The sequence below is a fragment of the Struthio camelus genome, chromosome 3, assembly GCF_040807025.1.
Source record: "Struthio camelus isolate bStrCam1 chromosome 3, bStrCam1.hap1, whole genome shotgun sequence".
NCBI classification, from domain to species: Eukaryota; Metazoa; Chordata; class Aves; order Struthioniformes; family Struthionidae; genus Struthio; species Struthio camelus.
Genome location: NC_090944.1, coordinates 140,780,851 through 140,804,875, shown reverse-complemented (window position 1 = coordinate 140,804,875; position 24,025 = coordinate 140,780,851). Strand labels below are relative to the sequence as shown.

General features: G+C 40.7%; 1 protein-coding gene across 3 annotated transcripts in view; it reads left to right on the top strand.

Moving 5' to 3' along the window:
- The window catches only part of VPS54 (VPS54 subunit of GARP complex), a 51,639-nt gene that overhangs the window by 21,677 nt on the left and 5,937 nt on the right, over positions 1-24,025 (top strand). For 2 of the 3 annotated variants that reach the window (XM_068940636.1, XM_068940638.1), the window contains 13 exons: positions 3,239-3,365; positions 4,469-4,576; positions 7,751-7,806; positions 8,912-9,008; positions 9,496-9,830; positions 11,757-11,886; positions 12,832-13,013; positions 13,686-13,798; positions 15,353-15,416; positions 17,087-17,192; positions 21,709-21,796; positions 22,574-22,695; positions 22,812-22,892. In XM_068940636.1, coding sequence (XP_068796737.1) covers positions 3,239-3,365; positions 4,469-4,576; positions 7,751-7,806; positions 8,912-9,008; positions 9,496-9,830; positions 11,757-11,886; positions 12,832-13,013; positions 13,686-13,798; positions 15,353-15,416; positions 17,087-17,192; positions 21,709-21,796; positions 22,574-22,695; positions 22,812-22,892 — 1,609 coding nt within the window. The remainder of the gene's footprint in view (positions 1-3,238; positions 3,366-4,468; positions 4,577-7,750; positions 7,807-8,911; positions 9,009-9,495; positions 9,831-11,756; positions 11,887-12,831; positions 13,014-13,685; positions 13,799-15,352; positions 15,417-17,086; positions 17,193-21,708; positions 21,797-22,573; positions 22,696-22,811; positions 22,893-24,025) is intronic. The other variant, XM_068940637.1, reaches the window with a different exon arrangement.

Genomic DNA, 24,025 nt, shown 5'->3' with positions numbered 1-24,025 from the left:
TGGTGCTGAGCAAGGTCCTGTGCAATACGCAAGAGTATTGGTTCAGCAGAATCCTTTCAGCAGGTGTAAAATAAGTTATCGTAACTCTTGTAGCACAAAAGTGTCATATACAGAGCTGCTGCTCCGTTATGACACTGTCAGAAGCGGTGCACGTCAAATCTGCTCGGAGATTTGTATCGGCCAGCCGGGGTGCTGTATAGTTAGATTTACAACTTGATGTCAGGCTTTTTGTTCTGGAGCTAACGGGCTTCCTGCAACCTTGTGGTTCCTAATTTGCATAATAAGAACATGGTTATTGCTTAATAACTGTCACATGAATATTCAGAGCTTCATACAGTTAGTTCTCTGGTCTTTCCGTTCTGCTGAGCTGTTCTTCTAACGTGCCCTTCTAGCTGGTTCACAGCAGGAGTGAGAGCTAGTAAACTATTGGGAGGAAAGTTGTTAGTCTTTCCCCTTTTAGCCTAAGGGGTCCATCGTCAGGCACTTCAGCACAATTTCCTTCCTCTGCTGTTCCTGCTCTCAGCCACTTGACTATAGTGCGCAGCCCTCAAGTGAGTCATCTTTGTATTTACATTACTGATATTGAGTATACTTCTACAAACTTGTGTCAACACCAATCGAAATTAGTTTTAGTTGGCAGTTCAATAACCTCAGATACTTATTTGCTGCGTCAACAGAGAATGCTATTACGTTCTCATTGCAGTATACGTGATGTTCCAAGAACGTGTCTTTAAAATTACACTCGCTTGTAGAGCATATTTGCATGTGAATAGTTATGTAGCATGTAAAAAGTGATTTCTGTGAATAGTGCTTAATTGGTTAGCTTGCTAGAGTTTTTTTTTAAAAAAAAAAGGCAATGTGAATGGGAAATGTCCCCTTCACCTTGGAGTTTAAAGGTTCAGAAAAGTGATTTAAATCTACCCTAGGTCATTACCCCCATCAGAGATGCAAGAGCAAAGCTGTATCTGGGAAGCCAAGCACTGTGCCTCCCAAGTCTTGTAGTGACATGTATATTGCATACTCGAAGTAGTATGGTGCAATGAAAAGATGGCAATCTTGAAGAAAACTTCTCTGTAAAAAGTTATTTAAAAAAAAAAATTAAAATCTTTACCCTATACAAATACTTGTTCTTGTATTCAGAAATGCTGAATGGATATTCTTATTTTGTTCTCAGCGAGAATGCTGCAACTGTCAAGTGAGATAAATACCTATTTTATTTAGAAATTAATCTCTCTTTAAAATAGTTAGTATCATGATTTTTTAAAGACTTTTTTGCTTTAGTATGCTGTCTATGATAGCATGTGGAATTTGTTCCTGAACAGAAACCTTTAGCTTTAAATTGAGACATGTTACAGAAACATTCACTCTAAGGCAGTAAGAAAACTACTCAGATCATCCACTTAAAAAATAAATAAATAAATAAATAAAATTATTCTCCTCTTGTCGTGCTATAGCCAGGAAAAATGTAACTGGATTCTAGTTATAGGAAAAAATGAAAGCTCCTTAATGGTGCTCTGAAGTAATAAATTGGTACCTTTAATCTAGTCTACTATCCCACGTGGCTATGTGTATCAGTCATAACTGTATGATCATTGCTCGCCTCTATTGTAGGATAGAACCTTATAACCTTTGCAAATTCCTCTTTGTAATTAAAAAAAAAAAAGTACTGAACGTGTTAACTAAATTGCAAATCTGTAGACAGTTTTTACCTTGTTTTAACATCATTGTTGTGGTGATGGAGATCCAGTAAATTTTCACACAGGTCTGTTGGCCAGCTACAGCTTATAAAGGTAAAACACAGAGATGCCTAGAAAACCTGATACAATCTTAAGTATTTTTAGCCTGCCCTCATAATTTTACTTGGGAGAATTGTAATAGTCAGACATGGAAATGACCTGGTGGGTTACCGTTGCCTCTTCAGAGCTCATGGCCAAGATGTTTGGCTGGAGGATGAATTAAGGTCAGAATTATTCCCTGGTATTTCCAGATGGAGGGATCCTCGTTGTTAAGGGCTAGGATTTTTCAGGAACGTGGTGGCACCAACTGCTGGCAACTCTTCTGTGGTTTTGAGTAGCTCGGTTAGCTTGTGTTTAAATGCAGTTAAGGAAAGCCTACCCAAGTCGTTTACTTAAGTGAGAGCATCTCTGTGCTTCCCTAAGTAAGAGCCTTTGTGTTGTGGCTATTAGGCCTGCAAGTAAGTTTTGTAAGTCCAGTCATGGTGTTACAAATGGTGATCTTCCCTTCAATTTTGTCGGCTGGGTTTGTTTTGGCACAGTGTTTGTGATGCAAGTGGCTTGGGTTTTTTCTAGAGGCCAGTTTTGCTGAAATTGGATACTGGCTTGAAATGTGTCCACTTTGTCTATTCCAGCCAATTCTTGGCCAACAAATTGGCAAAGTGTCTTTTGTTCTTTTTTAAGAACAATGTTTTTTGTTTTTTTTTTTTTTTTTTTAAAGATACCTGGTGCTCTCTCACTGGAAGTTAGGAAACCAGGACTGCTTGGCATCTTTGAAATTCCCACTTTTAATTGTACTCAGCTAAAAATCTCTTTAGCTGCTCAACTTTTGACTGAATGCTGGTCAGCACTTTTGATGTGAGAAATTCCCTTGTGGTTTTCTATGCATGTCTGCCAAATATGGTGTAAAATATATTATACGTGGAAAAAGTACTGATAATTTTTAGAGTGGTAATTTAGAAATGGCAATTTGAGAACTCTTGCCTGAAAACTGTTCTGTCATTTAAAGCTATTACTGTATCTCCGTCATGTGAATTAAATGTCCGTGACCATATTAAATGTTCAGATGTTTGAAATGGAAGAGCTTGCAGACTGAAGAGTTGAGGAACTGGAAAGCAAAAGAAATATTTCTTCTTAACAACTCTGTACTGATGCGCACTGAGTAGTCTCAGTTTTGGCTGACTTCATTGGTAAGAGCAGGTAACTTGGCACCTTCCAAAACAGAAGGAAAAAAAAAAAAAAAGGAGGAAAAAAGTTTCTGCATGCTAGGTACCAATTTTTCCCCACCATTAACATTCAAGTCCACGTTTTACTTCAAGGCAGTAGTGCTTCTGAAAAACGCATGGTTTCAGCTGCTCTAAAAAGTGATAGACTTGAGCCCCCTATTAAGCCAGTGTTGATTGCGTGGAAATTACCTGCTGGGTAGTTATTTTCTTCCACTGTGAACTAATGATTCATTTACAGGTTGATTATTTAGCTCATATCTCAATGGCTGTTTTTCTTAGGCATCTTGGCTCACAGCTTTGTGAATTGGAAAAGCTGATAGATAAAATGATGATTGCAGAGTTTTCAACTTACGCTCGCAATGATTTAAATAGACCCCTAGAAGATGATTGCCAAATTCTAGAAGAGGTATGTCTGTTATTGAAATAAACTGTCTGATGAATATGTTTGCATCTTTAACATACTTAATTAGCATCAACTAATTCACTCAGTTCCCTGGGAGCAACATTATCATTTTATACCGCTTCTGTTCTAATCCAAATTCCTGCCCCCCTTTTTTTTGTTTGTTTAGTAAAATTTAATAATTGTAGCTAAATTCTTGGAAATGTAATCCAGTCTTACTTTATTTTTTTCAAAATAATATTTTCTTTCTTTAATTAAATATATACTACGTTCTAGTTTGGACACTTCCTGAACCTTAACACCTCAATTTTAAGTTAGAAAAGAACATGGACTCCCATATGTAGTTAACAGTAAAAATTCAGTTTTGCAGTGAAAGTTGATAAGTGCATGTTGTTCTCATTCTGTCTCCCTATGTGTCTGTGGGTCCTTATATCAAGCATACGGTTGCCCTGAATATGTGCTTCATTTGTAGCATATGTTCCTCATTCCTTTGAGGACCTTAGGCTCCTGAAGATGAAGCTATTGTGATTGCCCTTCTAGCAAGGAAAAGACTTTTCCGGACTTTGTCTATACTATTCTTCAGTAATTACTATGCCCTATTAACTAGTCAGTCTGTTCCATCCATGAGTTTCATGAGGTGTGGTGAATGGCCATGGGGCTTAAATATTCCCATTTCTGCCCTACAGCTTCTTCCCACTTTCACGCTGCAGTGTCTTAGCCTCGCCCTTGGGCTAATGCTGTTGTATTTTGTGTCACGCTTGCTTGGGATGAGGAAACTGATTCAGCTTTAGAAATACGTACTTTTTTTTTTCAGCACAATTCCTTCCCTGACTCAGTTTAAAATAGAGGATGCTGTGCTGGCACAACCTAGGAACAGGAATGAAAGGGGCTGGGAGGAAGGGCCAGCTGGTGCTGCCACAGGAGACTGTAAAATGAAATCGTGGCAGTAGTCTCGAGGCAGTAACTCATCTAAATCCTGTCTACCATGTATTTGATATAACAACTCTTTCTTACTGCTGTGCAGTTTTTTTAAATTACCTTTCTTGTTCTCACCTTTGATATCTTTAGTGTTTCTTTTAATACCTTTAGTGTTTTTTTTTTCTTGATAGGAGAGACTTGTATCACTAGTTTTTGGACTTTTAAAACAAAGAAAGCTCAATTTTTATGAGATATATGGAGATGAAATGATTATTACCGCAAAGAACATAATTAAACAGGTAAGTCAAACATTTCTAACTTATCTGTTTTATATCTAACTTATCTGACAAGATTGTCTTTATCTTTTACAAGTGTGTGTTTTGTTCCATTTTTGTTTAAGTAGTTAAGAACAACTCTGGTGAATTTTTTTGGTAACTGAGGGTCTCTTGTTTAGAGCAGCTGAGCTTGCAGGCACTAAGGACAACCTGAAGCCTAGAGGTCTTTTTGCAGAAAGGACCTTCTGCAAGCAGTAGGTAGCACAAGTGTGGCAGAAGATAGCAACTTTCTCTGTGTAATTACTGTTTTTCTGAATCCACTGATTTTTAGCTTGGTTTCCCTGATAGTACGGTTGTGTAATAAGTCTGTTTCAAAAAAAAAAAGCACGTTCTTGCCATAAACTCATAGAAAAGAGTCAAAAATATTCCCAGCTGAAACAAGCAATTCCCCAGTAAATGCTACAGAAAACATTACTTGATTGAATGTTAGCACAGACCTAATATAGGTACATGGCAAAAGGTTGGGAAACATCCCTGCTTTTTCTGAAAAGAGAGCAAGGTGAGGTACTTGAGAAGGTAGAACATGTACTTGTTTATAAGAATTGTTTTAAAAACAAATCTCTATCTGTAATGCTATGGTTGCTAACCATTTAGGGCAGTGTATCTCTTTCTTTTCAAACTGAAAATCCTCTAGATAAAAAGAGCTAAAACGAGAAAATGAGCAAAGTTCAGGTGCCTTCTCTGGGGAAGAATGCATGGACTACTTTGGACAGTGTCACAATGCCTTTTGTTTGCAAACAAAATCTTAGGCTGAGCTTTGAGCGTGTGTTTGGTACTTCTGTTTTCCTCATCTTGTTTGTTTGTTACCATGCCTATGTAGGAATATTGTGTAAGGGTTTTTTTCCCCCATAAAGATATGGAATTACTTCAAGAGTTACCTTCTGATGTTGTGAGCCACCTGTGACCTGTATCTCAAAGGCTAGGAGATACTCAGGTGATGGGTTTGCCATCAGATGAAGACCTTCTCTCTGGTCCTCTCAGTACAGCACGCTGTTCACAGCTGTGTTGTCAGCCAGGTTAGGAACTTGCTCAGCTTTCTAAAGTTTGGAAACTTGTGTTATTGTAATTATTTTAAGGACTTAGTTTTAAACCCAGTTGGTTTCCCCAATCCACCTCGCATTGCAGCCCCGGAGTTTGGCCGCTCTGACTGAGCAGGGTGGCCATAGATAACGCAAGCCAATGTTGCTACTAAATAAGACAGCCAACGATGTGCCTGACTGCACCATCACTAGGCTGTGATGCGAGTCCTTTCTCACTTGAGCACGACGCAGCTTAAATCGGGTTAGGCATCCCTGCTCCTAGCTGGGTGCTCTCTGCCCACCTGAGAGCAGTGGGATGCTGGGCTGGGTCACTGCACAGCACCCTGAATAGCTCAGCAGAGGGTGGGAATGAGAGGTGGGAGAGCAGAGTGAAGGACGGTACGAGAGTGCACTGCCGTGGAGAAATGCAGATGGAAGAAGAACAGCCCCCGCAAGCTGGGGAAGTGTCTCGCCAGAAATAAAACTGTGTAGGCCAGAGTTTGTCAGCACTTGACTAGAAAGTGCTGGATTGTCGTGGACCTGGAAGACCTGCGTGCAGCTGTTCTTGACCCTTGCATAAGGGCCTGGATTTAACAAAAAATGCAAAAAATGAATAATACAGACGAAAACTGTTCATCTGCCCATCAGTCTCCACCAGCTTTTCACTTGCCTATGAGGAGACGTTTTTCCTTTAAATCCTCTATGCAGTCATGTAACAGGCAGATAGTGTTCCACGTTTCCCTGCTCGTTCTTCTCTGTCAAGCCTTTTCCCATTCCTGGTGGGAATATTTGTCTTTATGTTGTGATTTTTTTCAAGTGCCACCTCTGCTCAATAGTAGATAAAGTTTAATCAACATCCAGTGTAAGTTTCTATTGAATAGGGAAAATTGACAGAGTCGGAGTATTTTCTGTGTGATTTGTGGAACATTTTTGCATTGCCGCCTATTGTCTGGGCTTTTATAGATATTTTTTCCTTAATAAAGGAAACCGTTCCCTTCCCTAGTCTCAAACGTGTTTCCTGTTCAAATTCATTGTTGAGCTGTTTTGACCAGTATTTTAGTAGCTCTTCATTAGCAGAGGTTTGTAAGCCCTTAACGCGCTGCCTAGTTCAAGAACAAGGTCAGTGTCTTTAAGAAGCTCCCTTACTGAACAGCTTTATTCAAAACAGAGGTCAAAAATCTCTGTAGCCTGACATGGGTACCGTCGATCACTGTTTGGATTGTACGCCTTCACTTAAAAAGGCAAGATGAGTACATATGCTACTGACTCGTCTCACTCATTTAATGAGGTTACTGATTAAAGTTTGGGAGGAAAACCCTTGATTTGGTCTAAATTAAGTTAAGATTTGTATCTAGGGCTTAAAAGACGGTAATGTGAAAAGAGGAGCGGTAAACGAACCGCTATAAAACAATGGATAAGATTGGAAAGAAAGTGATGGCGGGGAAGACTGGACGGTTTCTTCTGCCGCAGTTGAACAGCAAGTGCCCTTTGAGGAAAGGCCACAGAGTAGCAATGAAGGTGTGCAGAAATCTAGGGGCAGAGGCAGGCAGTGCCCTGGGGGTAAAGAACAGGACAGAGAGCAGCTACCACGTCTGGTATGAGAGCAGCTGCAGCTGGGCCTTCCTTAACAGTTGCGGGGACAGGATTGTAGCTATGTGCTTCCCCACTTCTTGGTACTGCTCCTTCCAGTTTAGGTCAGCCCCTAGGTCCTGTATTCAAAACTGAAAAGGAAGTCCCCCCCAAATTTTCTGAAGTGATGGACTTTGGAGGGGAAGAGGACGGCTGCTGTTTTTAAGTACTTGACTTGAGAGATGTTTTTGAAACAATGCTTAGCATCCGTGCTCAGAAAAGCAGATCTCTCTTCGACGGAGCCAGTGTACCCGCCAGAGCTTAGTAGACAGGTGGGAACGTTTTGGTCCTCTGCTTTTTGCAAATGGATGTTGGGGAGGGGGGGTATTTTGTTTCTTAAAGAAATAAGTTGTTAAATGATACAAATATATCTTGTCCTTGTTTTTTTTTTTTCCTTAACTTGAGGATTGTGGTGTATGTTACGAAACTCAAGCAGTTAGAAAGAAGCTAAGATCTTTTTTGTTTTGTTTTTCCCCTTTAAATTTGACAGTGTGTGGTTAATACGATATCGCAGATGGAAGAAATAGATACAGAAGTGGTTGTTAAGTAAGTATACAGCTAGATTATTTTTTTGTGGTGGGTGGGAATAGGAAATGGATGTTTTTAGCATAGATAAATCTACTGTGCTAATTTGTGCTTAAATTTGCCAATAATGAAGAATTATTCTTCTGTTTCTCTCTAAGCCTCTGATCCTGCCTGCTTCTTGGGAATACTGCGTATTTCCCTTTTTGTTCAGATTCTAATGTGTATTAATCTTTTTCTTTAAATTAAACTTACCTTTGAAGGGGCCCAGAGGGGCTGTGGGATCTCCGTCCTTGGAGGTACTCAACCCTTGACTGGCTGCGGCCCAGAGCAGCCTGATACAGTTGGACCTGCTTTGAGCAGGGGCTGGACAAGGGACCTCCAGAGGCCCCTGCCTGCCTCTGTGATTCTTTTGGCTTAGCAATGGGTTCCCCCAAGATAAGGCAAAGCAAGAAGCAGAATCTGTATAGCATTCATAGTTAGACTGGGAAAAGACTGGGAACAGGGTCATTTTTAAAAATGGAATGTTTGTTCCCCGTTCTCCAGTGTTTATTATTCTGCAAAAAGCTTTTTTTACTAGGGTCCTAAAGTGTCTATTACAAGGTTTTACTTTTCTTCTCTCAATGACTTTTCTGCCCTTTGCCATGAACCGCTGACTTGTACTTTATCAGCAGAATTGGTCTCATTGCAAGGCAAGAATGTGGGCTTAATAACTAGGCTCTTGTAATAGCTGCAAAAATATTTTTTAATTATTTTTTTTTCATAATCAATCTCCTTTATTTTTGTGGCATAGCTTGTGACAATTTGATTACCCCACCCTCCTGCTTTTAATACATGATTATCCCAGGGGAAAATAGTATTATGATCTGGAAAAGCGAAGTGTTAAATGTGAGGCTTTCACTTTCCTGGCATGATACATTTTTAAACACCACCTTCCCCGTTCCACTTGCATACGTTGTGTTAATCATGACTGTTGTTCATGTAATATCTGTTGTCTTGTCAGATAAGTCTCCGCTCTTTTCCTTATGTTTACAATTCCATTTAATGTGTATTTTTTCTTCTAAATTTTCTTCTAGTCAGCATGGTCAGTAACCGTTTGCTGTTTCCCAAATACCGTTCTTTTTTTTAGGCTTGCAGACCAGATGAGGATGATGAATTTTCCTCAATGGTTTGATTTACTGAAGAATATTTTTTCTAAGTTTACCATCTTCCTCAAGAGAATTAAGGTAAGACATTAATTTATCCAGAGCTTTGCATAATTAGTTCAGACATTTGCAGAAATGGAATGACGTTATTTTCCATTTGAAGTTTTAAGGTGTTGATTTCGATTGTAGATTTCAAACTTTGGATTGAAAGAGGGATATGTGAGTATCAGCACCCAGGGCAAAAATGATTAGTGCTAACAAAGAAAGCATTGGGAGGGAGATAATACCTCTTGTTGCATGATTACATCCATCTCAGGCTGTTAGGGATTAAGACAGTGCTTTTGTATGTGACAGATTACTCCAAATGAGGTTTCTTGCACCTTTCTCAGAAACATCTGATATTGGTTGCCGTCAGAGACGGATGAGTCTGTCTCAGAATGCTAATTACACGATAGAAAATAAAGCCAGGCTTTACTTTAATTTTGTGGGTAAAAGAAAACATCTTTTTTTCAGCTCAAGCTTGTGGTACAGGTTTTTTTTTGGTAATAAACATTATATTTGATTCTAGGCAACATTAAATGTTATCCGTAGCGTGGTTCTTTTGGTTCTAGACAAGAACCAAAAAACCAGAGACCTGGAGGACGCATTGCAAAAGGACCCTTCTAAAGACAGCACGGTAGACACAGAAGTGGCTTATCTGACTCATGAAGGCATGTTTATAAGTGATGCATTCGGTGAAGGGGACCTCCCACCTGTAGCAGCTGACACTACCTCTCAAAGAAACATTTCCCCGAACAGTGAGCCCTGTAGCAGTGATTCAGTCTCTGAACCAGAATGCACTACCGACTCTTCATCCAGCAAAGAGCAGACATCTTCTGTTACTCCAGGTGGCGTGGAGATTATGTAAGTAAATGCAGGCTCTGTGCTACCCATCTCAAACTTACAACATGTCTAAAGCGAGATATTAGGTATAGGGGGTTGTTTTTGGTGTTGCGGTTCAAAACTTACTTCGGAGGAATGTGCTTTTCTAGGTAAGTGAAACGAAATGGTCCACCAGCATCATCCGTGGAGACTGCCGTCAGACTACACTGTCCCTAGCTCACCACTGTTTTATTTGCTTTATTTTCACCTCTGTGTGCAGTCATACAGGAAGCCAGTATGTGACCTCTTACAGAAAAAGGCCCCCTTCTCCGTCTGTTGTGCTCGGGAGCTTACTTCTGTGCAAAGCAGGGGAGATGCAAGTCTAGCCTCCATAAAAGACATTAATCCTTTTTTGTGCCCTTAGCTTGTTGCAGCATCTCTCGTTTCCTGCCTGTGTTCACGACAGCTAATCTTTTTTTTATTATTATTTTTTATTAAGCTGTCTAGGTGAAATATACCTTGATGAATTCTAGAGGAAAAAGCTGCTGTTCGTTGCCAGCTCAATGACTTGTATGGTTAATAAATACATCTCAGTGCTGTGGTAACAGAGACAGTGCAGCCCTGTAGTGATCCAGACACTGCAGGGCTGTTACCTCTTTGGCAACCTCTTGCACATTCCATCTTTATGGATGGAAGTCAGCTACCTTTGTAAAGAACCACATGTAGCATGTTGGACTCAGATGCGACCCATGTCAAACACCGGCCCATCTGGATAGAGTTTTATGAAACAAAAATGAAATACCACTAATTACCCTACTGAAGGATGGAGGTAGCAAGGGTCCTGTTCACTCCTGCTGATGAGTACTCCTGTATCTATATCTGTGTGTTTAAGCAATTGTCAGTGTTTGCCCCCTTCAAATCACAGTGCTGGCCGAAGGACATAGGTTTAGAATAACATACTGCACGTAAAATGAATTCTGGCCTGCACATGTCCAAACAGCAGTGCTACACAGGAGGAGAAATGAAGTGTGAAGAGGAATCCAGGGAATTAGAGTGAGGGGCAAGGAAGGAGGAAGGAATTAACATTTTGCCAAGTTAGCTAATAGTATACCACCAAGGTAGAGCTCTTTAGTAGCAAAAGAGTTTGTGAGGCTGGTTACATAACTTTTTGTTCTGAAATGAATTTGCTTCATCCCTTTCCTGTTCTTCTTTGGACCCCTGCTCCATGTTTGGAGGAGACTAAGAAAGTTAGACAATTACGGCAGTATTAGTCCAGTTGCTGCTCCGTAGCATCCTGAGTTTTCTCCCTCCTTATGCTGCCAGCCTATCAGCAGAAATACTAGACTAGGCCAGAAAATAGTTATCTTAGCTGGCTGGGTGGATGGCAGAGCTGTTCCGTGTGCTAGGCTCAAAACAGTAGACAAGCCATGTAATTATTTTCAAAAAGCACAGATTTAAGAGCCTGAAGATCAAAGAGTTAATGGAGTGATAGCTTGGAGACTAAGGTAGCGGAGACTGCAGAATATCTACTATAGACATTATGCTTGCGTTGGAAGGAAAATACTGTGTTTATCTGTCATATGCTAGTGATGCTTAAGTATTAGAGGAGCTGGGTAGATTTTAGGTGGGTAAATTTTAGTAATGTATTTCTTTTATTAATAATTGCTGTATCATATTCTCTCTCTCAAATAATTAATTGCAATTAGAATGAGGGTTTTAAACAAAGTATTACGATAGTACAGTTGTGCCCTTGCTTATCACAGGGACTGATGTGACACTGACAGCAGCTCAGGAGGTCCCATCTGTACAAAGTCACTTTAGTGATTAATTAACTGTCTGTATTTGACAGCTGCTGCAAGGCTCTTTTCTCCTTCAGATGGTGAGCAGAAATAGTTTGGGGTTTTTTTGTTTTGTTTTTTTTGTTTTTAAATAAATTTGTGTTCAACCACATGGTTCTGTCATTCATAGGATCAGTGATGACATGAAACTTACAGACCTAGAACTGGGCAGGCTGGCAAATAATATTCAGGAATTGCTTTATAATGCCTCTGATATCTGCCACGATCGTTCAGTCAAGTTCCTCATGGCAAGAGCAAAGGTAAGGAGCCTAGCTCAGACTACTATTGGAATCTCAACCTTAATGAAAAGATATTACATGTTACTAGTTTAATAAGCGAGACTTCTAAAATAGCATTCTTAACTGAAATTAAGTAACTGTTCCTGCTGCCACAGGCACTTGGTGTTAATTAACGCCCAGAGCACACAAACATTAACATCTGTCACTGTAAGGCTATATGAGTTTCTATGACCTTCTACGTTTCCTTTTTTTCCCCCCTGACTTGCCATCTTTGAAACTCGCATAGAGGGAATACATATCTATGACAAGGTGGCTGCTTGCGCTCTAATTTACTTGCCCTTTCCCCTATAAGGTGAAGTAATGTGCTGCTTAATACACTGGTAGCACCTATGCTAGGACTTCCCAATACACTCGCTTTGATGCAAAGCCAGTGGGAAGAATGTTTGGGGATTGGGGCTAGCCCAGTACATGCAAAACCACAGGAAAATACAATCTCTCTAAACTGTGAAATTCACTGTAGTGGTGTCGTGGGCAAGCTTACATTAGGGTCCTGCTTGCTTTTAGCAAGCATTTATTGTATCTTACGCCATAAGAGCATTAGCATTAAGATTTGGCTCTCCCCTGTATCTAGCAGAAAGGAAGGTGCACAGAGGACCTGACACACTGACATGTGCTATTTGCCTGGCACCGGTAGGCAGTCTGTGGGTTTTTACCACCAGCAAAAATCACAGTACTCAGGCACACAACAGCACTAATTTTTGCTGCACGCTGTATGAATGAGTCTCATTAGAGAGGTCTTGCCTGGCGTCAGATTGGTTTATTGTAGGAGATGTTATTAAGAGCTGAACCCTGAATTCTGCATCTTTAATTGCTACCTGGCCCTCAGAAGCCCTAACTAGTTGTTTTTTTACATCTCTGCATTTTTGTGGTGTTACATCTCCTTACAGTATTTTGCTTTGCATGCAGGATGGCTTCCTAGAGAAGTTGAATTCCAGTGAGTTTGTTGCCCTTTCTCGATTGATGGAAGGCTTTATCTTAGATACTGAGCAGATCTGTGGCAGAAAAAGTATGTCCTTGCGAGGAGCGCTTCAGAGTCAAGCCAATAGATTTGTGAACAGATTCCATGAGGAGAGGAAGACAAAACTAAGGTATCTCTGGGTAGAAGCTCTTCATGTTCTTAAAAGAATTTTATTAATCAGTGCCAGGCAAACAGAAATCTTGTGTTGCCTAGCACACTAGTAGTCAGACTTTTACGTTCCTCATAACTTAATCTCTTTTAACTGGATTGTTGAACAACTATGTAAATCAGGACAGGAAGAAGGACTGAAGACTGCCTGTGAGTTTTTTTGACGTTGAAGGGTAGAGTTGCCCTATTTTAGGAACTCTTAACTTCAGGATTAAAAACAAACAAAAACCAAACAAAAAGCAATAACAAAGAAGACTTGGGGAACAGCCTTCCTAATAACATACATCAAGTCCATTTGCTTTCATCCCTCAGTAGCTCTTAAAATGCCAGTGTTTCCACATCACTTCAGTGGCAGCGGTCACGTAAGAATCTTTATTCCCTACCAGGGTCTTTTGTCTTCTAGGACAGATTGAATAAACAAACTATAACTTGTCTAGGCAACAGGGTTTTTGTCTGGTTTGTTACTGCCAGTCATTGGGCACCTCTTCCTAATAAGGATGAATGATGTAACATTGGGGGCCATTGGCTCTGTTTAAGTTACTGTAGTTTTGATTCCACAGCAGTGCATGCAGGAGAGGCATCAGGACAAGGTGTTTCGTTTTCTCAGCCTCCTTTCTTTTGTGTTCATAAATAGTCTCCTCTTGGACAATGAGCGCTGGAAGCAAGCTGAAGTTCCTGCCGAGTTTCAGGATCTTGTCGATTCTGTATCAGATGGCAGAATTTCTCTCCCTGAAAAAAAAGCAGCAGGTGGGTATCCTGCAATCCTGCCATTAGCTGAATTGAAATGATTTGTCAGCAAATGCTGTTACTGCACGTTGCCAGATGTGTTCCAATGTCGGTCTTGATCTGTGCTTCTTTGCTGTGTTTGGGGGGGATGCAGAAGGCAGAGAATTTGTACCTCTTTTCCGATAAGGTCAAATTTGGGTTGGCCTTAAAAGATTTTTAGCAAAACCCATTTAGGGGTTAGACAGGAAGGGAGGTACTCTTTTATAGAAGTATCCTCAAAGGTGAGGCTTAGAGTCTTTGCGCAAAAACAGTCTTTCCCTGGAACGTAGCACTGAATTGTTGCCAGAAACTGAGGAGCTCAGTCCCAGCAGTGCTTGCGCCTTTGCACTGTTTGATATGCCAGTTGCTTCAAATGAAAGCTGGCATGCTGTGTGGCTGCCGACGGAATTGAAAACTCATGTATATTCCATTATTTACCGCACCACAGAATCCTCATGTGACCTCAGATGAGTTACTTTTTTCTCCTTGTGCCTCATATCCCTGTGTGCAAAATGAGACTACATTATTACGCATTCCTTCCCTTGTAGGAATGCCGTTCCAATACAGCGGTGATGAAGCTCTGCGAACAGCTAGAATAGGAAGAGAACATACATAGAGGGGATGGAAAATGGCAATAGAGGAGAAAGGAAGGAAAAAAAAAATACAGTCATGTCATGGTGGAGAAAGCCCCTCTCCCCCCTAAAAGGGACATAACAGAGATAGAGGGCATATAAGGCACTAACCGTAGAAGTGATGGAACACCGACACTGAAATATGCTTGATTAGCCATTGCTTGTAACGAAGCTTTTGCAGCTTCCTTCAGGAAGAAAGGAAACTGTATCAGTAAGAGCTTGCACTGCTAAGCCTGAGGAAGCAGTAAGATGGAAGCTGAAATATTAATATGCACAGCAAATCTTTTGAGAATGTACAGTCGAAAACCTTTGTGACTTTCTCTGTTTTTCTTCTTACATTTGTAACCTTTTGTACTAGCAGTTTCTACATCCAGTACTGGATGAGAGATTACAGACTGGCTAGCACAGTCTTGATGCAGGCAGGGACAGCTGCTGTTGCAGCCTGAAAGCTTTCCAGGTAGATGTTAAATGTGACACAGCTATTCTTCAAGAAGAACAGGTGATGATTCTGCAGTCTAAGCACCTTCAGCTTCTGAGTAAAATGAACTCTAATATTCTGGACACTTGTCTGAGCTCGTTAGCTGTCTATGCGTAATAGCTGTGGGACTTTTTGTATTGTTTGGGGATTTTTGGTGTAAAATCCCAGCAGTGTACTGATAATTATGATCAGTATAGTTACTTTTATTATGATGGATGACCAACTGCATTTTGCACATAAATATTATAAAATAGGAAGTGGTGCTCCAAAGATTGGTTTGTTCTTTTGTTTGTGTTTTTTTGTTTGTTTGGTTTTTTTTTTTTTTTTAAGCCTTAGCAAGGGAACACTTCATTTCTAGAAACCAGTATTTTCTGTGCTTGCTTTTAGTTCAATTCATTCCTTTTCCTTTCTTGTTAAAATGTTTAGCTGTTGAAGAAAGAAAGCCAACTGAATTCCTCATTGTTGATGGACAAAAATATGCAACAGTTGGGTAAGCTGCAGTCTTTTCTTTTAACGGTGGGTTAGTTGGCAAGTGCTTTTAAGTAGAACTGTGGTGAATACTAACAGCTTTAGCAATCTTACCTGAATAAAGAGAAAACCCTTCCTTCCACAAATTAATTTCTCTTTTGTTTCCGAGCAGTTATAAAACATTGCCAGTTGTTCTGTACTTTAAAATGCTATTTCTTCTCTGAACAACTAGGCTGAAGTTTAAGGTTTTGTTTGATTTGCAGTTATTTCATGAAAGCGCATGTTCGTGAAGATACGAGTTTATCTTCACAGCATATTGCCTGTGCTGCATGCCTTGTTTCTTTGTATCCAGGTTGCTTTTGGTTTGAATGTAATTTCTTAAAACTGGTTATATCAAAGAATTCTTAAAATATGTAATACCCAAATACTTCCTTCATTTAAAAGCAATTCTGCATCTCCAAAGATGGAGATGCTTAAGCATTAAGTAAGCTGGAGAGTGTTTTTGGGAGGGAGTGAAACCTGGAAGGTCTCGCTCCCCTGAGTCCAAAAACGTCAGTTTGCCCCAAACTTAAAGAAATGCTGATTTGCGCAGTGTCTCTGACCAGCTGTCATTTTGAATTGTTTCATGGTGATGTGCCTTTGTTCAATTAGAAACAGAAACCAATTGCTCAGAACTTCAATGCTAGCCTGCTGATATCACTGCAAAAGAGCGTTTCAGGTTGCAACATTTGAGCACTCTTTAAAGGATAAAGGGTATTCCTCTGAAAAAATTTACGTAATAGATCGTATGTTTGATAATCCACATCTGCTTCAAGGAGCTAAAAATAAGTTTCAAACCAGCAATTATCAGCTTCTTTTCATACATACTGTATGTATTTCAGTTTCAACATACATTTTAATTGTATTTAATCAAAAAAAATGTATTCACCAAAAATATCCAAGAAGTTCCCCCCAAATTCACTGCATGTGTATTTGTAGTGATTGTTTATTCTTTCCCTGTACTCTGCTGCCAAGAGGAAGAGAAAGATGTTATTTTTTTTAAATGTTAGGGTATCTGCTCTGAACATTTGATCTTTCCTCGATTTTTTTCTTGCCTTCTGTGTATTTGAATCCAAAGGAGTGTACCTATTCCTTGTAGATCCTCCTTAATTCCAGTAGCTCGCAAATTCTCCAATTCCCACTGAATTTGGGGGAAACGCAGGTGCTCGGCACCTTTGAATATTTGGCGCTGTTTCTTCACAGCTGCCTTCTCTTTGACTCTTCAGCATTCATAACAGCTTATCCAGTGATTGTCATTGTCTACAGGCTGTGGATTTTTAGTCACTCAAAGTTGGCCTGAGTTATGCAGTATTTTAAGAAAGAAGCTTTATTCCTCCCCCCCCCCCCCCAAATATCTGAATGGAGACTTCTAGTTCCACAGTAGTTAACAAAAGTTACGGCTATGAACTTTAGAGATTTTTCTTTCATACCTGTTAAGTATTTTCCCCTACCACCCTGTGGGATGGATATTCTTTATAACCATCTTGATATATCCTCTTTACATTTCACTTTTACCTCCCATCAATTAGCGGGTTTATTTAATGCTATAACCTGTAGCATTAGGTAGCTTTCTATCCGTATGACTGGGCTGTGTTTAATTTTTCAACCTCTTCTATGCAATGATAACATATTTGGCTCTGTTACCTCTTGTAGGACAGTGTTGCTGTTAATAAGAATAATCCTTGAGTACTGCCAGTGTGTGGATAACATTCCCTCCATCACCACTGACATGCTTACCCGCCTGTCTGATTTACTGAAGGTATGACCCTACCTGTACTGCCTGTGCTAGTCAGTTATTCAGGGCAGAGACTGCATCTTATTCTCTCAAATACTTCATGTGCTTTTATGATTTCATAGGAATGATACAAATTATATTGAAATGATTGTGCTTGTAACTGTGTTATAAGGTAGCCTTTTAAGCTCAGGGCATTGAAGATGAGCTATGCTGTGTGAATTAACTTCAGGAAGACTGTCTTTCCTTTTTTCTACCTGGGATACTGGAAATCTCATCCGGTGGTATTTGTCATAGCTGTTAGTCCTTCAGGCTGGAGGTACAAATAATGCTGTTGAAGAAATGCAATTTGATCCCAGCTCTCACTGAGACATATCTACAGTCGGGAAAGAAAGTAGTCCCTTGGCTTGTATAAGTCAGTAGAAGTATTGTCGGCAGAAAGGTGAAAAACAGTTTGTGATGAAGCCAGTGTTATAAAACTGTAAGATGATGAAATACCAGGACCTCCTCATTTATTTCTTGGTAGAGAAGAGGAAAGCTGGTGGAGCGCAGGTACAACAAGGTCATACCAGTAAATAGTAATAAAATGAGCACGTGAATGCACCTAAAAATTGTTATACGTATCCACATTAATTTATTTCAAGATTTTTTTTACTTGTGGTTTTGCCTACAAAGGTTACATCAGGTATTAGAGTTCTGAATATAAGCGTAATCATTAAAAGAGCAACAGATTCTACTCTACAAAAGTATATTTTACCATAAGTCAGCCGGGAGTACCCTAGGAGATAGACCTTTGAACAATGCTCCTTTTGGTAGTTCTTACCTGAATAACCATGTATGCAGATGGCAGGAATGCTTCTTCCCGTAGTCGTCACTGAGGTTCATCCACAAAACTTCCTTCTCTACCATACCTTGTTCTGGCTCTTAGTAATTCGTGCTTTACTCCTTGTTACTGAAACATCATGTGCTGTTTAATTGTAGTTTCTGTTTCCTGGCAACAAAACCTCATTTATTACACCTTGAACAAAATAAAGAGCCTGTCAAGGTGTGCTTGCAGGTCACTACACTTCAGCTTTGACAGTTGCCAAACAAAGCAGGTTCAGAAGGTAGCAAGACCGAGTCTTTACTGTGATGGGAGCTGCAAAGTGGTTCCCATATAATGAGATTCTGGGCTGTTTTGGGCTGTGGCTGCAACCAGAGTGAAATCATTATTGTTAGAGTAGTTTAGCTGGTGCTGAGAAGAGAAGGTTTGCAGCCACAGTACCAGGATGCAGAAGTGCTTTCCTCGAAGCAGTCACAAGGAGGGGGTATTGCTCTTTTGACGTTTCAGGCATGCCACTTCCCTGCTGCTTTGTCCACAACAGACTATCCAGTAACTTAGTAATATCTACAAATTGCAGGGGGAGAGCGTGAGTGTCTGTCCTCTTTATAGAGCATGTTTTTAATGGCTTATTAGAGAGTTAGTGAGCTGGCTCTAACCTAAGCTATTAACCTAACCTCAGTGGAGCTTAGACAATGTAGGGTATCTGTCTTCCGCTTGATGGATCTACTTCTAGAGTCTACTAGGAGGCATAAGGAAAAGTCCCGCTTTCCATGAGGAGGAGGAGAGGAAGTGAATGTTGGACAGTTGCAGATCCTGATTTCTCTCTGAGAGCAGAGTAGATTATGCCTCTCTCAGATCTGATGTCCACGTAGCTCAGGTTCAGTTGTGAGTGCTAGGTCTGCAGTATTTTTCTTGCCCCAACTACTCCACTTTGGCAACCCAGAGCAGGTGAGTTGTGCCGGGAAGATTGTATCCTATTTTTTCTCAAGGAGGGTTGAAATTTGAGGTTCTCTCTTGAATTATTGTGAAACACATGCTCCTGTGGAGCAGGATCGCAGCAAAAAAAAGGAATTCTACGTGAGGGAAGTGTTGCAGAGACAAACTGCAGAACAATAATTGCTTATGAATCCTGCAGGTGGAAGAGAAAGGGTCAGCCTTTGAGCTCTCCGTAAGTTTTTTCCCTCCCAATTTCCACCCTGTTGCCTAGAGGACAGTTCTGTTGAAACATGAGCCCAGAAGTCCCTCTGAGCCCTGAGACTTCAGCTCTCCATTGAGAGCCACAGGGTTTTAAAAGGTCACTTGACGAGGACGTAATTTGTTCCCGTTTCCATAAAAGAAAGTGGGAGGTCTGGGAAAACTGAATGAACAAAACTGGTCTGACCCTGTAACCTCTGTCAGCACATCAGTTTCCTGTTCTTCTCCAGGATCACCTCAGTGTAAGGACAGTGTTTTTAAAAGCCCGAAGTTGCACTGGGATGTTTTTCCTTTTTTACATTTTCTGTGCTACATCAGAATGGAGAAGAGTAGAACTTGAAAGACTTCTTGTAGTCTGACAAGACAGGAGGAGCTGAAGGTAAAAATAAAGCCCGACTAGCGCGCAGGACTGTTCTCCTCCTACATATGCTCTATATCTATATATGTTTCGGTCTCAAAGGCATACTGAGGCAAAAAAAAAAAAAAAACCAATGGAATTCCTTGTGTTTTGTTTCCAGCTTGCACAGTACTTGATCTTGCCAAAAAAAAGATGGTCATGAAATGAAGACCAAACAAATGTTTTTCTAACAGTACTTGTGAATTAGTTTTCCATCCCATGGCATGTTTCCCTTAAAGTCACGGAAAAAATGAAAAAATCCTTGATAGGTATCTTGACCAGGGGTACAGTGATACTCAAAAACTTGTGTACAAGGCCAGAGACAACAAAAGCATATTGATTACTGAATTGTTTGAAGAAGTAGCTGATTGTAGTTCTCAGCCATTTTGTTTTCTGGCTGATACAGATAAATTGAAAAATAGGCACAAGATTTTTCTGGGTGGAAAATGCTTCCAGGCTGTGCATAACGTGAGACTCTGAATGAGAAAAGCGGCTCTCCAAGCCATGAGAAAGTAGATGACTTGCTGTGCAGGGCTCCTCCAGAAATTTTGTGAGGCAGAATACATCTGAGAGCAAGGCTGCCCACTCCAACCTGGATGTGTCTGCTGATGGACGCTTGCTACAGACTGATGTAGAAACTCCTCATAATCCAGTATAGCTGGAATTCTTACAGCATGGGGTTTTGGCATAGCTTAAAATCTCCAGTGCATCATTTCTTGGTTGCCAGCCTTTTTAGTGTTATAAATGCAAATTCAGCCACCTGAGCAGTAGTGAATTTAGTGCTTTCAAGTATCCTGTAACGTCAGCTTTATTCACCCTGATGCACACTTTGTTTTCCTGGGTTAAAGTGCTGAAAACCGAGGTTAATTATTCCTTCCCTGCTTTAGCGAAATCTATCCTTGCTGATGTTTTACTCAGAGCCTCCACAGCTGAAGCAGAAGCCGTTGTACGTGCTGATTGTGGAGGGCGAGTATCCAGCGTAGAACTTAGCAGAACTGACCCATTCCTTAAGTCCTAAATGCTTGAATCTGAGGATCTTCCCCTCCTCTCCCCTTCCCCAAAGTTGCTCTAAAAGCTGTCGATCAGGGTGCATTATCACTGAGGGATACTCGGGCACAAAGAAGCAGACAGCAGAAGGGATCGAAACCCCTTGTTTTATTTTTGTTGCCCTCTTGCACTTACAGGATCTTATTTCTCAGAATAAGCCTGTCCGGCTGTCATCGTTATCCTCATAAAAAAGCATAAGCCAGCTTTGAGTCTTCCACTGATATTCGTTGCTCCAAGTTACTGCTCTTTAGTAGATTAGTACTACAGATATCAGCACAGAGTAACACCTTCTTGCTAGTGGAATTGCTTTCTGCTCTGCACCGTATCCCTGCACCAAACAGCTCACGCTGAGGGCCGTGGGGAGGGTCTGAAGCCAGAGCAGAAACTTGCTCCTCTGATATTTTCCATTCTGAGGTTAATCTTTTACTTTGCTTTACTTAGCAAAACTGATGAGGCCTTTACTCTTCACTCCCTCCAAGGCCCTAGTCTGGGAAGGGCATTTTTTTTAGATTTCCTGTACTAAACGCAGTTCTTGTGTACTGCTTTCAAAGTAAGGCTGAACATAGCCGGTCTGCAGCGAGTCTGACTTGTTGCTTTCCTTTTCGCTGAGAGAAGCCTCACCCAAAGGTCTCATAAAGAAGCAGAAATAGCCCCTAAGATGAAATCACTGAGTAGCCACTGTATTTTTAATAACAGTATTTAATGAAACCTTATCTCGAGTGCTTTAGCATAAGCGGAGTCAAAAAAAATGTTACGGGCCTGACCCAGTGACCACTGGAGCTAGCGAAGGCGATCCTTTTGCCTTCAGGCCGTAGGAGTAGGTAGGCAACATGCTGATCACAGGATCGTTAGAGCAAAGGGAAGAGGGACTATTTGTTGAGAGTCCTGGGACTCCTCCTCCAGGAGGAGTAGGTGAGACTGCTATTGCCCTTCGTTTATTTTGTTAAAACCTGTTTAATCTTGCAAACTTCTGTTGATGCTATTTCTCAACTGCCTTTCATCCCTGAGTGCTGCTGTGGGATATATTTGTAGTTCTTAAAGTGACAGCATACGCTTTCATTACCTTTTTCTTTTTCTCATAGTATTTCAACTCTCGAAGTTGCCAACTAGTGCTTGGAGCTGGTGCACTGCAAGTTGTTGGTTTGAAAACAATCACTACAAAAAATCTAGGTATGGATTTTTTTGTATTTAAAATGTCAAATCCTGTTCTTCTGGCTGTTTAATAAAAGCTAAGTATTTAGGATAAGTTATGTCTGCGTTGTGGTGCTGTATGTAGAACGCAGAGGGTGATGCAGCTTTCCTGGTTAAAGAGTAAAAGATGAATAAAAGCCTGTGATTTTTCTGTTTAAGGGGTGCACTGGAACACATCAAATTCCTTTGCTGTCCATCAGGTTACTTTAAATGTAAAGCTTCACTGTGTTACGTGAAGGAAACAAAAGAGCCAACATATGGGCTAACAGGTTTTCCTTGAAAGTGTTTTGACTGTGGGAAGGTGTAGTTAGTTCTTCAGTGGTGGCTTTGGCATGCTTGGGAGCTGCCTAGCATTTGGAGCTTGGGATTAGAATGACGTAGGTAGAGGGATTCAGCCGGAGTCCAGCCTCCCCATGCATTTCCCTGAGCTGTCTGTCCTCTCCACCTATATCCTGCATGTCTGCATGCACTCAGGGCTCAAAACGGCAAGTGTACGCTTAAACCCTCACGTGGAATTTGTCTCTTAAGCCATTTCATAGAGATGCTTTTGAATCCTGGGTGTGAATAGCTAGGTCCTGCTCTAACGTCTTCGCTGGGCAGCTTCCTCCACTGGAGAGAAATGATTACCTCCTACTACATGTTAAATTGTGTTAGATCACTGTTATTTATGTTCAGGGAAATGCAGTCTATACCAAATGCATCTTCTTGTAATGATTAAATTATTCTTCTTTCTCTCTCTTGCTTCTGGATTTGCAGCTCTCTCTTCACGTTGCCTACAGCTAATTGTACACTACATTCCTATTATCAGGGCTCATTTTGAAGCTCGACTGCAGCCAAAACAGTTTAGCATGCTCAGGCATTTTGACCACATTACAAAGGTAATTCTTTTGGCGTTTTCTAATTAAACTATAAGTTCTGCTTTTTTTTTTTTTTGTGCTCTGAAGAATATGAATGCCATTAGATAGTAAGTAAAACCTGGTTTCTTTCATTACAGGATTATCATGACCACATAGCTGAAATTTCAGCAAAGCTCGTAGCCATAATGGATAGCTTATTTGACAAACTATTATCCAAGGTAATGATTTATGGAAATAATTATGCACTCTCTAAATTGCCTTCGGATGTCTCATTGTATATACTCTAGATGTTTGAAACGGAGTCTAAAGTTTTCCTATTCAGGAGTTGTTTGAACATCTATCAACTATACATGCACAAGGCTCTGTGCCGTACTTGTGAACGTGTTTTCTCCTAATATTCACCATCTGGGTCTTGTTCACCCTCACATTTAAAAAAAAAAAAAAAAAAACAAAACAAAAACAAGTTCATTTACTCCATCTCCAATAACAGGTATGCTTTGGCTGGTCCACGTGCTGTGGTGTTTAGAAACTTAAGTGCTCTCCTACGCTGGGCAGTTTTATCCCTGACAGCTCTGGCACTCAGGCTGCTGCCTCATAAGAGCCATCTCCCGTTTCCTGCTCCCTGCTCTTGCTGACGGTGCCTCTTTGGAAGCAGGGAGCATGTGATTTCCTGCAGCTGAGGAAATGGCAAAAACTGCCTGCTGAGGAGAAACAGTTTTGTGAGGGGAAGGATTAGCCCGTCGATCGGGCTGCAGGCCTGGGGCCTGGAGGGGTCTGCGCTTAGGAGATCTTATCCTGCTCTGTAGCAGAGCTGATAGATATCCTGCAAAGTGCTCAGGTGCTGCAGTAGGCTTACCCGAGAGGCCCAGGGTTTGACTGCTTATGCTTTTTTTGCACGCTTGTCAGCTGAACTGGTTGCTCCTGAGCTGAATCCGGTCACCCTTACTCACCTCGAGGCAGAATACTCTGCGGTCCTGGGGTTTTTGAAGAGGTTCTGCAGCAAGACAAGGCTGTCCTGGGCCTTTATGTTTAAAAGTACATAAGCTTTTGAAGCTTAATGTTCTGCTTTGGGTTTTCTGCCTCCCTCCTAATTTTTTTTCTTTTTAATTATTTTTTTAAGCTGTTGCATGAAGGGGGAGAAGATTAGTTCTTCAGTGATAGATTTGATTAGCTTGGGCAAACCTCTTCCTTTTAGGAGCCCATTTTTTCCTCCTGTTGTGTTTATATTATCTTCTTTTTGAGTCACTTATTTTAAAAAGTGCTTATGACTTTTTCTAAAGATCTGTATAGTGGTCTCTTCCCTATAGAGAAATACCTGATCTGCAAATAAAAGGCAAATGCTAGAATTGAG